Below are 16,718 nucleotides of genomic sequence, written 5' to 3' on the forward strand. Positions count from 1 at the left end.
CGCAGGAAAATGTAATCCACAACTGGGAGATAAATCAGTCAATAGAAATAAACCCCATAATGGTAGAGAAGATGGAATTAGCAAATAAAGACATTAAAATGGCTATTGGACCTGTTATTGTATTTAAAGGAAAAGCTCAGAGTTTTTTCTTGCAATAACCACTGTATGACTTTTTTCACGTTGCCTGTAGGAACTGGGAGAACCCGTGGGAAAGTGCTGTTCCTCTGCCTACTGCTGTTGCTGTGAGCAACCAGCTCCTTTGTCTCTGACCCAGGATTCTTACGTCTTCCACTGGAACCCACGACACTGGAACCCACTAGCTCATTAGCTTACAAACTGGATCAAGTCTCAAGGTGTTAGCCAATTCCAATTTCTAATTAAAAACTAGCCCAATGAATTATAAGGTAATCGTGATCAGATGTGGAGGTCAATTTAAAACTTTTTGTTGAAATAAGTACCCAGATGAAAGATTTTGAAATGTTTTCAGAAATTTATTTACATGTCTTGGATGGAAGCAGTTGATACAGTTTACTCGGAGTTCCTGGGAGAAAAAAGAGAAGAATTTTTGAAAAAATGGGACTGCTATGTGTACTGTGGAAAAATAATAATTAAAAAAATTTCCTGCTTGCTACCAAAGTTGCCTTAGCCATATATAATATATAGAAGTAGTATAAATAAAATAACACATCTCATCAAAGGACCAAAATCTCTAAGAAATTCCACTATGTAATGAATTGGATACAAATCTTACAAAAATAGTGTTCACCTTCTTATTACTGTCCTCTGGCTAAACCTGATAGACAAAAGAAATCTTAAACACACTTCTATGAATCCACCAAGATATACATACCTTTCAAACCAAGGGCTAAAGGCCTATTCCCAGGACTAGAGGTGTCTTCATAAATATCATAGATGTCAAAATGGAATTTATCTTTCCTTGAAACGTGACCCATTTTTGAGAGGTCAATATGGTGACTGCAGATTTTTTCACTTAGATTTGAATATTCTCTTTGAAGATTCCGCATCTCAAATTCCAAGGTGTCCCTTTCATTCTCTATACTCCTTACATAGTTTTCTAAGAGTATTTTGTCTTCCTCAAGTCTACAGATGCTATTTTCAAATTTTATAGTTTCTTGACTATTTTTTTTTAGTTCTTCTTTTAGAAGCTGATTATCGGTCTTAATTTCCATTACCATTTTTGATAACAGTTCACATTCATTGCCCATTTCTGACAAACTATTCTTATAAATACTTGCTTCTGACTTTGCATTTTTTATTTCTTGCAGGAAATTCTCTTCCGCAGTAGATTGGTATGTTTGAATGTCCTCAATTTCTCTTGCCATCATCTCTCTCGCAGCAGTAGATTCTTGTAAGGTTGTTTCAAGATTAAGCTTTTCATTTTTAACTGTTTCTACTATTTGAAGAAGTGTCTCTTGTTCGATTTTTGCCAATCTTTCTTTCTCTTTTAGCTGTGCTGTCTCTAGGCGGTTTTCTTTCAGTTCATTTTCCAGTGCATCTTTTTCCTTTAGAAGCAGATGTGTTTTTTTCTCTAACATTTCTTTTTCCTCTTGTATCAATAGAACATTTGTTTTCATTGATTCCATTTCTATGCTCAATCGTTTGTTTTCATTACTGACAATGGCCATATCACTTTGAGTTTTGTGTTCCTTACTTTTTAGTTGATCTAATGTTTCTATTATTTGTTGATTCTCCAAAGAAAGTTGACTGTTTTTTTCCTCAAGGGTTTTATTTTGTCCTTGGAGAACATTATAGTTACTAACTATTTTTTTCAATTCTTTAAGACATTCTTTGCCATCTTCTTCTGTTTTAGTTAACTTGGACTGGAGAGTATTCTTTTCTTCAACCAATGTCTTAAGTTGCTTTTCATACATTTCAATTTTCTGTATCAGAGATTGTGTGGTAAAGACAAGAGGTTTAATTTTTGTTTTAAGGGTTAGGTTTTCATTCTCTAGTTTCATTACTTTTTTCTGTATTTGCATAGATTCTTTCAAGTAATTCTGTAAGTACTGAATTTTTGCTACACATTGCTCAGTAACAGAATTGACTTTGGATGTTTTCTCATTTTCAACTATTATTGATCCTTGTTTTACTGTAAATGGTTGTTTTTCTTTGTCTTTCATGTCATATTTTGTTGGGTCAAAGAATGCCAATGTATGTCTTGGGACTCTGGAATGGAGTTTTAAATCTGCAATATTCTTGTCAGTGATAGGAATTTCTTTATTGTTTTTCTCATTCCTTTTTCCCCTGTGTATTTCACTCCTGGATAATTTTTTACATTTCCTACAAAAATTCACATGGAATTTTGACACTGTTTCCCTAAGTGGGAGCAATTTGTTTACTAATGCCTCTAATTCCAAAATTCTCTTTGATTTTATATCTTCACTTAAGTTACTTTCAATATTTTCTTCCTTAATAAAAATTTTTTTTTCCTTGTGAATGGAGGGCAGGTCATAATTCCCGTGCCTTGGAACAGCTTTTAAAGTCTGCAGTTCGTTTGTAAGTGCCAGTTCCCTATTATGTGACTTTTGAAGCTCTTCCTTCATTTGTTTGATGGAATGGCAAATACCATCTAAATTTTCACAAAATCCATTATTGAGAAGAGGCATTGTCATTCTGGACTTATCCAGAATTAGCGTCTCAGCTTGAGACATCCCATTTTGAGGTGCATTAGGTAGAAAATTATAAAAGTTATTATAATTCTTCAACCTGTCAGAATTTTCTGAAGCTGAATTATCTGTCAGAGTTCTCTGAGTTAGTATGTCCTTGAAATGTATCTGGCATGGAACATCTATACTTTGAGGAAGACTGTCAATACTGTCACTACTGAATTTTTCCTCTGCTGAATGAAGAGTCCTGGAATCCTCAAAATGATGAATTTTCTCCATAGAAAGGATTTCTTCTTGATTCTCTACAGGCTAGTAAAAATAAAAATCACACTATAGATGTACTATCATTTGCTACATGACCAACAAATTAAGACAATATTTTGGGGAGGATATATTTTTACAACCAGAATGAACATTTTATCCATTTCTGCAGCAGAGAAGCCTAACGAGTATGATTCCTTTTTCTGCAGGAAAATCTACCTTTATTTTGAGGTCTGTAACTCTGGTCTTCACGGTTTGCTTAGAAATTATACTTATTTCCTTAAGTAGTGAGATAGCAGGGCCAACCCCTCAATTTCAGAAATAGAAATCCAGCATTTCTCAAGAGACCATCATACATTGATGGGGAAGACAGAAGCCATAGTTCAAAGGGAAGTTTAAAGAAAATGAAAATTTTCATTCTTTCTGTATGTCAACCTTAGCTTGTCTTCCTAGTTTCAAGTGTATCTAGGGCTGTGACTGTTCTGGAAATGTGAGTTCTAATAAGTGGAGACACAGTGACTCTGGTTTGGACCTGTTCTAGAGAATTCACTCTAGGTCTAAGTCAATCCTAAAAGTAGGAGAACTCATAAGTGGACAGAAAGGCTATAAAAGCTGCCTTGCATTTCAGTTTACTTGGGAATCTTTAGATATCTGGACTAAGTCAAATGCCCCTCATATGCTCTTCTAAGAGAAACAAGAAAATTGTAGAAGTATGGAGGAGGTAAACATACATCTTTTAGGGTTTTCAGGACAGGAGTTTCCTTATTTTCACCTCTGACAATCCAGTCACCCTGTGAAGAAGGGGAGAATGTAAAGATGAAGATCAAAGGTTGTAACATTTCTGAAGTACCTAAATGTAGAAATGGTTTTATGTTGAAGAACATACCAAAGCCGTTTCATTGTGTGTGCCGAATACTAGATTTTTTTCTGGGTTAAATTGTGGGTTTTCTACTTCAATAATACTTTTGTTCAATATTTCACTGATTTCAGACTGTACCTTTAAAAGACAAATTAAGAATGTCAGACCTTGATTTATAAACTTATGAATGCACAAGAATAATAGATATAATTAAAAGATATCTTTAAATTTCCTACACATAAAAATTATTGGCCATCATATAAAATATAAATTAAACTTATTGTAATCTCTATCATTGAAGGAATCTTTAAGAAAGATATGCCTTTACTATGTGATTATAAAATCAGAAAGACTTAACTGAGGAAAGTAAAATCTTCTGAATTAAAATAACTTTAGAGGTTTGATTTTTACATTGTTGAATAAATCAGAGATCCTTGACTCTGTCATCAGAATGGAATCTGTTGTGTCAGCCTCAGGAGGATTTTATCTTCTCTTCCCGTTTCCCCACACTTGCTTCTAGTACAGGAATATCAGGATGAGGTTTAAGGGCCTCTAGTTGTAATGTGTTGTGATCTGTACCCCCAGTATCCACACCTTATCCTGTCAACACTACCCCTTGTTTCTTCTGGATAAAGTCCCTATGCCTTTCGTGGTGGTAGAGAGCCCACCTCCAGCTCCAAGGGGTGAGCATGTGACCAGTCAGAGCGTTGCCGCCCTCTGAACAGGGACTGCTTTCAAGAATGCATGTGGGGCCATCAGAATGAGGACAAACTGCTAAGAGAGAAAAGCAGAGTTTCTTCTCTAACTGGAGTCTGGAAAGATAAAGGCCGCAACTTTTAGCAACCCTTTTGCTACCACCTGGAGTCTGAGAATCCGATACTGTCAAAAGCAGAACCATGATAAGGAGTGAGGCTGGTTCTCCGATGATGTAGTCCTGGTCATACGGATAAAGCCATCCCCAGGTGCACTATCCCTGGGGTTTTCATTACCAGAGCTGGCAAAGGGCACTTTCTCCTCACTTTGAGTTAGATTTTCTATCACTTATGACGAGAGTCCCTATTTGTAGACTGTATACAGGTAGCAGTTTAAACATACATTTTTTTTTAAAAAAAATACAGGTATAACAATGTAGTTTCCTGCAAATTTGGGGTCTAGAATAGATTGCAGCTCTATTTTATTACATTTAGTTTCAAGTGATCAATTGGCTAGGGTTTGTCAGCTTAGACATGTATGATGGTGTCCTCAGTTTGGATATTTTCTATGTAAATTAAAAGAAACATACCATGCTAACATTTTGCAGAGTCTGTATTCGGAGAGCCTGAAACGATTCCAGTTGTTGCTGAAGGGCCTAAAACAAAGTTATACAGGGATGCAATTGAACATCTGTAGGTGAACATATACTTTGTTATGGGATTCCCTAGTGGCTCAGATGGTAAAGAATCTGCCTGCAATGCAGAAGACCTGGGTCAGGAAGATCCCCTGGAGAAGGGCATGACAACCCACTCCGGTATTCTTGCCTGGAGCATCCCATGGACAGAAGAGCCTGTCGGGCTACAATCCATGGGGTCACACAGAGTCAGACACGACTGAAGCGACTTAGCACGCATGAACGCACACTTTGTTAGAATTAAAAATATCCCCCAAAGTTGCCTATTACAGGAATCATGTGGAGGGTCAGGTGGCTGGCTTACATTCTTAATCATTCTTGCTCACTCTCAAGTATTCTGAGAAATATCAGACTTTACACAGGTTTTCTGAGAAAATAAAATCAAATATACTCACTTTCAATGCTGATTGTGGTTGGATTTGATTTTCTGATTCTGATACACAGCTGTGTTCTAAAAAGTAAAATTGAAAAGTGATGTGATTTAATTCTTAATTGTTATTTTTAAACTGTGAATAGAAAGCAGTCTCAGCTTCCTTGGATGGTGAGGCAAAGAGATAATGAGAAGACTGATGTTCACATTAGGATAAACCCAGTGCTACCTGTATAACAAATTAAGAAATAATTTTCATCTGGCTTAAAATACTGCACCTACTTGAGGTTGTAACAGTGGTTTTACTTTTATAATAAATCATTAACTTGTAACACCAAACTTAGAATACTCTGAAACTTAGATATCTTTGTTTCAGGGATATAAACTATACATTTTTTGGTATAAAAATGAACAATTCTCATATGACGGGAGACCCTTGGCAAAGTATTATATAGGTCTCAGTGTCTACGCAACAGCCATGTGATGTTTTTCTTCCTTAATCTGGAAAACAGTTTGGATTAATAGAACATAGGTCTTGTCATGTTCTTAAGCAAAGTGCTATAAAGATCTGTGTGTTCCTTCCTAAAAAACAGATCATAGATCTGCAGTAGGGGAGAGACTATATAATATTTGCAAATTTTGTGATATATGCAAAATTAAAAAAAAATTTTTTTAATGTCGTAAATGAAATGAGAGTTATGTTAGAATGTTCCCCCTAGGCTGGCAATTTCTGATGTTTAAGAGAAGGTTTCTAAAGAGTTCAGAATATCTCCTTTGGAATGGAAGCTTGCCAGATGTTATAGAATCTGGTTGCAAAGCATCTTCCCTCCCATTCCGTCCCAATCTGGCCCTTATCACTGCAAGAGCAGCTCTCGTTCACAACCTGGAGTCATTTGGCCAACTGAAGAATCCCACCTTCATCACAGGGCACGGATGGACAGGGAGTCCATCTAGTTACCGCTCAGCTTTGCATCTTACTGGGAATAAATGGTAGTCAGAAATGTTCGTCTCAGAGAGAAAAAAAGGAACTCAAGGTCTGGACCAGTCCTGTAAGTCATCCCAAACTTTTTCAAACTCTAAAATAACCACTACAATATTGTAAAGTAATTAGCCTCCAATTGAAATAAATTAATTTTAAAAAGTAAAATAAAAATAAATAAAATAACCTCTTCTGATGAACTCAAATATTAATAGATCAAAATGCAAATGAAAAAAGAATATATCACCTAGAATCCCACCATACAGAATTAAAGATGCTTGCTCCTTGGAAGGAAAGCTATGACACACCTAGATAGCATTTTTTTTTTTTTTTTTAGATAGCATATTAAAAGCAGAGGCATCACTTTGCCGACAAAGGTCCGTATAGTCTAAGTTACATATGGTTTTTCCAGTATGTATGAATGAGAGAGCTGGACCATAAAGAGGACTGAGCACTGAAAAACTGATGCTTTCAAACTGTAGTGCTGGAGAAGACTTTTGAGAGTCCCTTGGACAGCAAGGAGCTCAAACCAGTCAATCCTAACAGAAATCAACCCTGAATATTCATTGGAAGGACTGATGCTAAAGCTGAAGCTCCAATACTTTGGCCATCTGATGCAAAAAGCCAACTCATTGGAAAAGACCCTGATGCTGAGAAAGATTAAGGACAGGAAGAGAAGGGGTTAACAGAGGATGAGATGGTTGGATGGCATCACTGACTCAATGGACATGAGTTTGAGCAAACCCCAGGAGGCAGTGAAGGACAGGGAAGCCTGGTGTGCTGCAGTCCATGGGGTCACAAAGAGTCAGACACGACTTAGTGACTGAAAAACAACAACAAAACTTTAGGTTCCCACCCTTATTCAGCTCTCTAGACACATAAGTGAAAAAAACAAATGATTTTCAATCAATGGGATATTATGCATTCTACTTTTAAATAATAATATTAGACATATTTGTTAAAGAAAACTGCAAATAGTCAAATTTATTGCTAGTATTCAGATTTTTACTCACTACATGAGAGATTATTTCCTATGAGAGTCCTCTAAAATATTGGAAATGGGTCATGAAAAGGATTAAGAGATTGGAAATTTTATGTTTTAAGTGGGGCTTTCCTGGTGGCTCAGCAGGTAAAGAAGCCGCCTGCAAGTAACATACATTTCTGATGTGAATATTCAGTGTTGATTTACTCCATCCATGCCAAAAAAGGAAGTAAATCTTGAGAAAATTGGTCTCATCCTTCCTCCCACATTTGCTCCCCAGTTGTCATGATGTTTGATAGTGATAGTATTTTTACGTTTCATGATGGTCACACTTTGTTCTGTAACTATAATGCTCACAAAACTATTTAAACCCAAAGATAAGATATTATTGCTGTAAACATTCCCAGCCTTTAGCTTTATTCTTAATGGATTTCCTATTCACAATTTTATCTCTTCCTGCACCCGCAACAACAGCCTCCCTTTTCTGCACAGATTTCCTTTGTCTTGTTAGGACTTGCAAGTTTAGGGCTAAATATAAGGACTCCTTTTGCTAAGATGGAGTAAGAAATGTGGGGCAAAAGGAAATCCAAAGACTTGGTCAAGAGATATAGCGAATGAAGATCTTAAGGAAAGAGCGTGGGCTTTCTAGATGGCTTCTACATGGACCTCCCTCCCTCCGTCTCATTCTCCTGTGGAAGGTGGAGGTTTGTGACATTGGGTATATATATATAGGCAGCATTTTCTGGTTTTACTGTGGCAGGGGATAAGGTGCCTGGTGGGGAGAGGCATTTGGGGAAGAGATATGAAGGTCCAAGAATTTTTTTAACTTGAGAGAGTCTAATCTACCTGCTTGCTGTGGAAATCATGTAGTGGAAATGGAGAAGAATAATTCTGGAGAATGAGGCCAAAGTTAAGAACTACAGAATTCCAGGAGAGATTCAATCTGGAGGAAATGGCCTGTGATGGAGCAGGGACAATCCTTCCATGCAAGTGGGGGCAGCAGAGAGTGTGGGACACAGCCAGGTAGCTCAGCAGAATTTGTTTTGTTTTGTTTTTTCATTTATTTATATTAGTTGGAGGCTAATTACTTTACAATATTGTAGTGGTTTTGCCATACATTGATATGAATCAGCCATGGATTTACATGTGTTCCCCATCCTGAACCCACCTCCCACCTCCCTCCCCATCCCATCCCTCTGGGTCATCCTAATGCACCAGCCCTGAGCACTTGTCTCATGCATCAAACCTGGACTGGTGATCTGTTTCACAACTGATAATATACATGTTTCAATGCTATTCTCTCAGATTATTCCCCACCCCACCCCCGCTTCGCCTTCTCCCACAGAGTCCAAAAGTCTGTTCTATACATCTGTGTCTCTTTTTCTGTCTTGCATAAAGGGTTATCATTACCATTTTTCTAAATTCCATACATATGCGTTAGTATACTGTATTGGTGTTTTTCTTTCTGGCTTACGTCACACTGTATAATGGGCTCCAGTTTCATCCACTTCATTAGAACTGATTCAAATGAATTCTTTTTAATGGCTGAGTAATATTCCATTGTGTATATGCATCACAGCTTTCTTATCCATTTGTCTGCTGATGGGCATCTAGGTTGCTTCCATGTCCTGGCTATTATAAACAGTGCTGTGATGAACATTGGGGTACACGTGTCTCTTTCAGTTCTGGTTTCCTCGGTGTGTCTGCCCAGGAGTGGGATTGCTGGGTCATATGGCAGTTCTATTTCCTGTATTTTAAGGAATCTCCACACTGTTCTCCATAGTGGCTCTACTAATTTGCATTCCCACCAACAGTGTAAGAGGGTTCCCTTTTCTCCACACCCTCTCCAGCATTTATTGTTTGTAGACTTTTGGATAGCAGCCATTCTGACTGGTGTGAAGTGGTACTTCATTGAGGTTTTGATTTGCATTTCTCTGATAATGAGTGATGTTGAGCATCTTTTCATGTGTTTGTTAGCCATCTGTATGTCTTCTTTGGAGAAATGTCTGTTTAGTTCTTTGGCCCACTTTTTGATTGGGTCATTTATTTTTCTGGAATTGAGCTGCAGGAGTTGCTTGTATGTTTTTGAGATTAATCCTTTGTCTGTTTCTTCATTTGCTGTTATTTTCTCCCATTCTGAAGGCTGTCTTTTCACCTTGTTTATAGTTTCCTTTGTTGTGCAAAAGCTTTTAAATTTCATTAGGTCCCATTTGTTTATTTTTGCTTTTATTTCCAATATTCTGGGAGGTGGGTCATAGAGGATCTTGCTGTGATTTATGTCGGAGAGTGTTTTGCCTGTGTTCTCCTCTAGGAGTTTTATAGTTTCTGCTCTTACATTTAGATCCTTAATCCAATTTGAGTTTATTTGTGTGTATGGTATTAGAAAGTGTTCTAGTTTCATTCTTTTACAAATGGTTGACCAGTTTTCCAGCACCACTTGTTAAAGAGGTTGTCTTTTCTCCATTGTATATTCTTGCCTCCTTTGACAAAGATAAGGTGTCCATAGGTTCGTGGATTTATCTCTGGGCTTTCTATTTTGTTCCATTGATCTATATTTCTGTCTTTGTGCCAGTACCATACTGTCTTGATGACTGTGGCTTTGCGGTAGAGCCTGAAGTCAGGCAGGTTGATTCCTCCAGTTCCATTCTTCTTTCTCAAGATTGCTTTGGCTATTCAAGGTTTTTTGTATTTCCATACAAATTGTGAAATTATTTGTTCTAGTTCTGTGAAAAATACTGTTGGTAACTTGATAGGGATTGCATTGAATCTATAGATTGCTTTGGGTGGTATACTCATTTTCACAATATTGATTCTTCCAATCCATGAACACGGTATATTTCTCCATCTATTTGTGTCCTCTTTGATTTCTTTCATCAGTGTTTTATAATTTTCTATATATAGGTCTTTTGTTTCTTTAGGTAGATATATTCCTAAGTATTTTATTCTTTTCGTTGAAATGGTGAATGGTATTGTTTCCTTAATTTCTCTCTCTGTTTTCTCATTGTTAGTGTATAGGAATGCAAGGGATTTCTGTGTGTTAATTTTCTATCCTGCAACTTTACTATATTCATTGATTAGCTCCAGTAATTTTCTGGTAGAGTCTTTAGGATTTTCTAAGTAGAGAATCATGTCATCTGCAAACAGTGAGAGTTTTACTTCTTCTTTTCCTATCTGGATTCCTTTTCTTTCTTTTTCTGCTCTGATTGCTGTGGCCAAAACTTCCAAAGCTATGTTGAATAGCAGTGGTGAGAGTGGGCACCCTTGCGGGTCAGGGTGTTTGGGCCTGACTGCTTCTAATTTCTTCATACAGTATGAGATCATGTTCCCCATTAAGAGGTAGTGGTGAGAGGTGCTGGAGATTTCATGAAACAAGAAAAGTGAAATAGTTATCTTGGAGAGGGCTTGATAAAGTGTTTTCTGGGGAAATAAAGTAACTTCCAAATAGCACTGAGATCCACAGTATGACTCAGAAGTGAGTGTTTTTCTCCAGCAAAGTTCCAATGATTCAGTGAAGATACAGGGTAGGCAGAGAGAGTCATTTATTTTAAAAAGCTATCAAAAGAACTTTTTATTTTTCTTATGAGTTTCAGAGACACTGGCTGCTCCTTATTCCCAATGGGAAGATAATTTTAAAATTCATCAATACTTAAAGAACCACATAGGATTTTGTGTTTCTAGAATTGGAAAAGAAGTTATGAATGAAGCACAGGAGAGGGAACAGAATCACATGTCACAGTATATTAAGTCCTTGCTAAACGTACAATATTGGGAAGTATTTAGACTAAGTAGAGGATGTGGTGCCAGTCCTGAAGAGGCTTTATCTCTATTCAGATTGAAAGAAATATTACTCAGATTAGATTCAACTTAAATTCTCTAGCTGTTTCATATTTAAATATCAGAATTTAAAAACAAGATAGTTTGCAACAGGATGCCTTTTGAGATACTTTAGGTAAAGATATGGGGAATTTATTCTAAAGTCTAAAGGAGCTTATGTCATAGTAGATGTATTTTTGTTGTTTAGTCGCTAAGTTATGTCTGACCCCTTGGACTGTAGCCCACCAAATTTGTCCATGGGATTTCTCAGGCAAGAAACTGCAGTGAGTTGCCGTTTCCTTCTCCAGGGCATCTTTCCCACCAAGGAATCAAACCCAAGTCTCCTGTGTTGGCAGGTGGATTCTTTACCACTGAGCTATCAGGGCAGCCCGTTCAACGTGTAGAGAAAGTTTTAAGGGCATAGCTGTAGCTCACAGAGCAGGGAGAACAAATGAATTTTAAAAATGCGATGTGGTAATAATTCTATATATGATGCTAGATACTCTGTAATTGAAGCTTTTTAATTCTCAGGTTCAAACACTGAGTTTTGCTGTGGCAATTCCCATTCACACCTAGAAGGAATTGTTTTCTGAAGCCTTGTGAGCTGCTCCATGCAAGCCTTCATTCATTCATGCAACAACTGTTTTTAACACCTGCTATCTATCAAGTACTGTCCAAGGTGCTGGTGATCTTTACAGTTGAACAAGACATGCAACATCTCTGCCCATGTGAAGCGTCCCTTCTGGTGAGGGGCACGGAGGATAGAGTGTGTAGGACGGGAGTAAATCCTATGGGGAAAAGTAGGGCACAGGGGAGGGTATATCCCTGCACAAGGCACTGTCCCGGGAGCTCTGCAGCCAGGCTGCCTGGGCTGGAATCCTGACTTCGCCAGATGCTTGCCGTGAGGGGTCACTGTCTAGTTTCTAGGCAAAGCCTTACACGGTGCGTGGCATACAGTAAGTACTCAAGAAAACGTTACTAATATTACTGTAGTAGCAAGGATGTTATCAATATGATGTTGGTTTGGTAAATTTAAAATTTCTAATTGAGATGGACAGCAGGGATGACTGCTCCAGTTCACTGCTTCCTGGTCTGCTCAGAACAAGCCCTTTCATCGTACATGGAACTGCAAAGCCCAGTTTCCTCTCTGAACCCTTCTGCCATCCTCCTCCTCCTCGCTCATTCTGCCCCTGTCACTAGCTATTCCTCAAACATACCAGGCCTCCTCCCACCTCAGGGCCCCTGAAGCTGCTGTCCTCTCTTCCTGGAATGTTCTTTCCCCAGAAATCTGCACTGACGACTCCTTGACCTCCTTCAGGCCTCTGCTCAGATGTCATCTGCTAATGAAGTCTTCTCCCATCCTGTTTGAAATAAAATTGCCCACTCCCCACCCACCTCTGACATTCCATATACTCCACCACTTCATATATTAACTATTTTAAATCAAGAGACCTGAGAACTATTGCAGGGCATTGTAATTCAGTGTTATTTATGCAAATCACATTAATGTTCTGTTGGTCAGTACCCAAAGAACAGAAATCTTGGTGATGATGAAGTGTAGCTAAGAGAACAGAAGGACGGCAGGGCACAGGGTCACACATCCAAGTTTTGTCTTTAGTTGTAGGCAGAAGATCCCTGCCACCCTTCATCATGCCTGTCTTAGCATATCTCTCACTGATTGAGCCCCTGCCTTATACCCACCACGCTCTAGCGAGAAAGACAGGATCTCTCAGCCAAGCCTATGTGCTATTTTGTACATAACATCATTTTCTGTGAACGCTGGTATTTTCCTCCAGAGCCTTACATCCTGCTCACGTTAGAGAACACACAGTCTTGCCAAATTCAAGTCCCTCAGTCTCTTCTGACCTTAAACGCTCTCCGTGCAGTGTGGAGCTGTCTGAACTGTCTGTGAGGACTTCTCCCTGGGTCAGGACTTCTGGAACCCCCCCACCCACCTACCCACCCACACATTGCACAGGGGTGCCTGCCTGGCCTCCCCCCAGAATATGGGCGGTGCTCAGAAGAGCGGAGAGGGGGCAGGTCAGCCCACTGTCCCCATGGGGGCCACTGAGGTATGGCTTATCCTGGTGGTCACCAGCATCCCGTTGTCTTTGTCTACAGGGGCGTGGCTGTGCCCGCCCTGTTTTCAGAGCCCTTGACAAAGCCTTTGTGAAGGTCCCTGGTCTCTGAAGGTGAACAAACCCATCCTGACCTCAGATCTCCAGTTACTTCTCCCAGTCCCTCTGTGTGGGGATGGCCCATGTGTCTCGTGTGGCTTAGGGGCAAGGGTAGATCCGAACGTGGCCCATCAGTTTAGAGACGGCCTCCCCTGACATCTCTCATGAACACCAGGCCCCTCTGAGAGCCCTGGAGCCTCCTCCAGCCTCTCTGGAGGAAGCCAGACTCCAACTTCAGTGTGCTCAGATGCCCCCCTGCACATCTTATTCATGGTTTATACAGAGCTTGAAAACTGAAGCTCTTTAATTATTTCAAACACCCTCTCTATACACCCTTCCAGTAGTCCACAGATATTTACTATAAAAACAGTTCTTTTGGAAAGAATCAGTATCTTTTTAGTGATTGTCCAGAAAAATCAGCAATTTCTTATTTGATATTCAGAGAAGCAGTAGAGTGCAGCAGGTGTGTTAAGGCCTGGACATTTGCAGCTACTCTGCTGCATACTGGCTCTATCACTCGCTGTGTGACCTTGGGGAGTTAGTTAACCTCTCTGTGCCTCACTCAGTTTCCTCACCTGTAATATGAGGAGAACGGTCGTACCTACTTCTTAAGGTTGTTGTGAATATCCAGTTGATCCATTTAAGTGCTCAGGACAGTACGTGGGCCAAAGGAAATATTCCGTGTTAGTTACTGTTATTACTAGATGAAGTTACTGGAAGTACACCAGTTGGGCCAGGGGATTTAGGCGGCGTGCTGGTTGCTACGTCATTTATTGTAGTTTTACTACAGTAAAAAGGCGGAGGGATCACTGCGGCCGAGCTTGGCCAGAAGGTTTTTTTTTTTTTTACCTGTTTCACTGCTACCATTTTCCTTTACCCCCTCAGAAGAATTTAGGATCTTGGATGCTGAAAGGAGGACGCAGTCAACCTCATCCTCTTCCTCAGGACGCTTTTCTGTAACAAAACAGCACTGGGCTTCGGACTGTCGGCTTTGCCTGGAGGAGGGAGACGAGGCCTGGGGAGAAGGAAGACTAGGCCTGGGGATGAGAGATGAGGCGCGGGCGCACTGAGCGGCCACCGGAGGGCGCGCTGGGCCGGAGGCGGGGCGGGCGCGGGTATGCCTTCCTCAGGGCCGGCGGAGGTGCGCGGCTAGTCCTGCAGATCCGCACTCCAGACCCGACTGGCTCTGGGGGCGAAGGGGCCGGGGTCGGGGAGGCGGCGCTCTCCAGTACCCGTCCACCTCCCAGGGCGCCCCCTCAAAGGCCAGCCCCACCCCAGCCTGGCTCTTACCCGGGCTCATTTCTGCTACTCAAGGCCTCTTCCCAACTGCCTTCCCTCCTCCCAGGCATTCTGCTCGGTTGCTTCTAGCCCGGGCATCTCGTTGCTTGGCAACGGGGTGGCGGGGACCGCGCGAGGGGCAGTGGGGGCGCGCGCAGCGGTGGGGGTGGGGAGGAGGAAGATGCGCACTGGGGTCTGGGGTCCCGGGTCCCAAACGCCCGCCCCGCCCGAGCGACGCCTGCAACGGTCGCGTGGTGGGAAGGTCCCACCTTCGCTGCTGCTGCTGCAGCTAAGTCGCTTCAGTCGTGTCCGACTCTGTGCGACCCCATGGACAGCAGTCCACCAGGCTCCTTTGTCCACGGGATTCTCTAGGCAAGAATACTGGAGTGGGTTGCCATTTCCTTCTCCACCCACCTTTGCTGTGCCCCCCAAATCCAGGGACAAACTCATTAGGGCGCCCTGCTTCCTGCCCCCCGCGTCTCCCCTGCTCATCCAGAAACTGATCAGACTCTGCCTTAACGCAGCACCTGTTGAGCTGAAGTTGTGTGGACAGAGTTGGGTGTTTGGAGAGACACAGACACCTAGGAATTCCCTGCCTTCTCTGATCTCTCTGATCGCCATTTCATTGTTTTATTCTGTTCTGGTCCTCTTGTTTCAACCCATCTGTCAGGTCAGTTTCAGCCACTTGGGATTCAAACTATCCTAGACAGGGACATTTGTTTGCTGCGGTTAAAAGAAGACCCCTATTTCCAGTAACGAACTTACAATAGCAGTGTATTGAAATGTACACATTAGCGCTGTCGCAGAGGCGCCAATCTTCATTTGTAGAGCATGCTGGTTTTCTGTGCACCTAGGTAAACCACTTGTAAAAGATGGATGTTGCCTTGGAAGCTGGGGCTTGTTCAAGTAAAGACTGGTTGACCCTGGCCACAGTCAACCCCCTTGTCCATCAGAAAATGGAGCTGTTGAAGTGAATCTATTAAATGAATATATGTTATTATTTTGTGATAACAGCCATTATAGATGTAATATAAAATAATTGAAAGTTCAGATTTTAAGTCACAGTAAGGAATTTCAAGTCATGATGGAATAATTTATTATATAATAATTATGTGGCTCGGTTTCATGAAAATGAAATTCTTTATCATAGTTTCATTGTTTACTAGCTGTCCATTTCTTGTTTCCTAGCCTATAGAAATGGCCTCTGGAAGATTTGGCAGTCTTTCTTGTGGTGTTGTAGACCGTTTTGACAAACTGTAATTTTGAGAACTTAGGTTCTCCATTGATGATTGATGGTGACAAAGTTAACTTTTTCTGAAGAGCTGCAAACCTTTTCACCAATATATCTGTCAAATTACTCTTCTAAGTAACTTTCAGTATTTTGAAGGGAGAATGTAGATAAAAAAGCATTACATTTTAGGAAGTTAATCCCTATACTAATGAAATTTCCATAACAAGAAATTACTATAAAAATTTTATTTTATGCAACATTATATATTAATATCTAATAACATGATAATTAACATAATGTAATATTCTACAATAGCTGATTTGTCTGTGTAATGTTTGTAGGTTAGGATGGCAGATGTGTACGCAGAAATTACTTGTGGATTTAAATGGGATGATTCAACCATACCGTTCAGTACAGGATATAAAAAGCAGATGATAAGAGTTACAGTATCAAAAACTCAAATTTGGCTGGCGTACTAATTTCAGTAGACATCTACTCTACTTTTAAGATACTTCCCAATCAATTCATCAGTCAGAGCAGCAGTTCTTTACTTAGAAGTTCAGTTGATTTTAGATGTAAGGGTCAACAAGATCATTTGATTATAAGATTCATTTCTCTTTTGTAAACTAAAGAATAACTTTTAAAAAATAATTTATTTGTCAGAAAATCATTATCATTAATATACAACAAGCCCATCTTTGGAGCCAACAAAGTTATAATACATTTTTAAAATGTCTTTAATAATTAAAGTGTC

The 16,718-nt window shown here is 40.0% G+C and overlaps 2 protein-coding genes across 4 annotated transcripts in view; one reads left to right on the forward strand and one right to left on the reverse strand.

Annotated features, from left to right (window-relative positions):
- C31H4orf47 (chromosome 31 C4orf47 homolog) overlaps positions 1–1,284 on the forward strand; it is a 25,012-nt gene extending 23,728 nt beyond the window's left edge. The window contains exon 8 of one of the 3 annotated variants that reach the window (XM_043454264.1): positions 191–1,284. In XM_043454264.1, coding sequence (XP_043310199.1) covers positions 191–328 — 138 coding nt within the window. In that variant the 3' untranslated portion in view covers positions 329–1,284. The remainder of the gene's footprint in view (positions 1–190) is intronic. The other 2 variants (XM_043454266.1, XM_043454262.1) reach the window with 2 other exon arrangements.
- On the reverse strand, positions 825–14,755 carry CCDC110 (coiled-coil domain containing 110). The gene is made up of 6 exons (XM_043454319.1): positions 14,632–14,755; positions 14,305–14,544; positions 5,530–5,585; positions 5,030–5,095; positions 3,775–3,885; positions 825–2,936 (listed from the first exon to the last, which is right to left on the reverse strand). Exons 1-6 carry the CDS (start codon positions 14,753–14,755, stop codon positions 825–827), a joined length of 2,709 nt encoding a protein of 902 aa, XP_043310254.1.
- Between the last annotated feature and the right edge of the window lie 1,963 nt (positions 14,756–16,718).

This window comes from Cervus canadensis, chromosome 31 (genome assembly GCF_019320065.1).
Source record: "Cervus canadensis isolate Bull #8, Minnesota chromosome 31, ASM1932006v1, whole genome shotgun sequence".
Taxonomy (NCBI): domain Eukaryota; kingdom Metazoa; phylum Chordata; class Mammalia; order Artiodactyla; family Cervidae; genus Cervus; species Cervus canadensis.

Excerpts from the sequence above, each read along its gene's own strand:
- CCDC110 (XM_043454319.1), bottom strand. The coding sequence starts at position 14,755 with ATGAGCCCGGGTAAGAGCCAGGCTGGGGTGGGGCTGGCCTTTGAGGGG. Across the intron at positions 14,545-14,631 it reads TCGCCCCCAGAGCCAGTCGG|CGCGCCCTCCGGTGGCCGCT; the intron begins GTCTGGAGTGCG and ends CCTCCGGCCCAG. Across the intron at positions 5,586-14,304 it reads AAATGGTAGCAGTGAAACAG|AACACAGCTGTGTATCAGAA; the intron begins GTAAAAAAAAAA and ends TTTACTTTTTAG.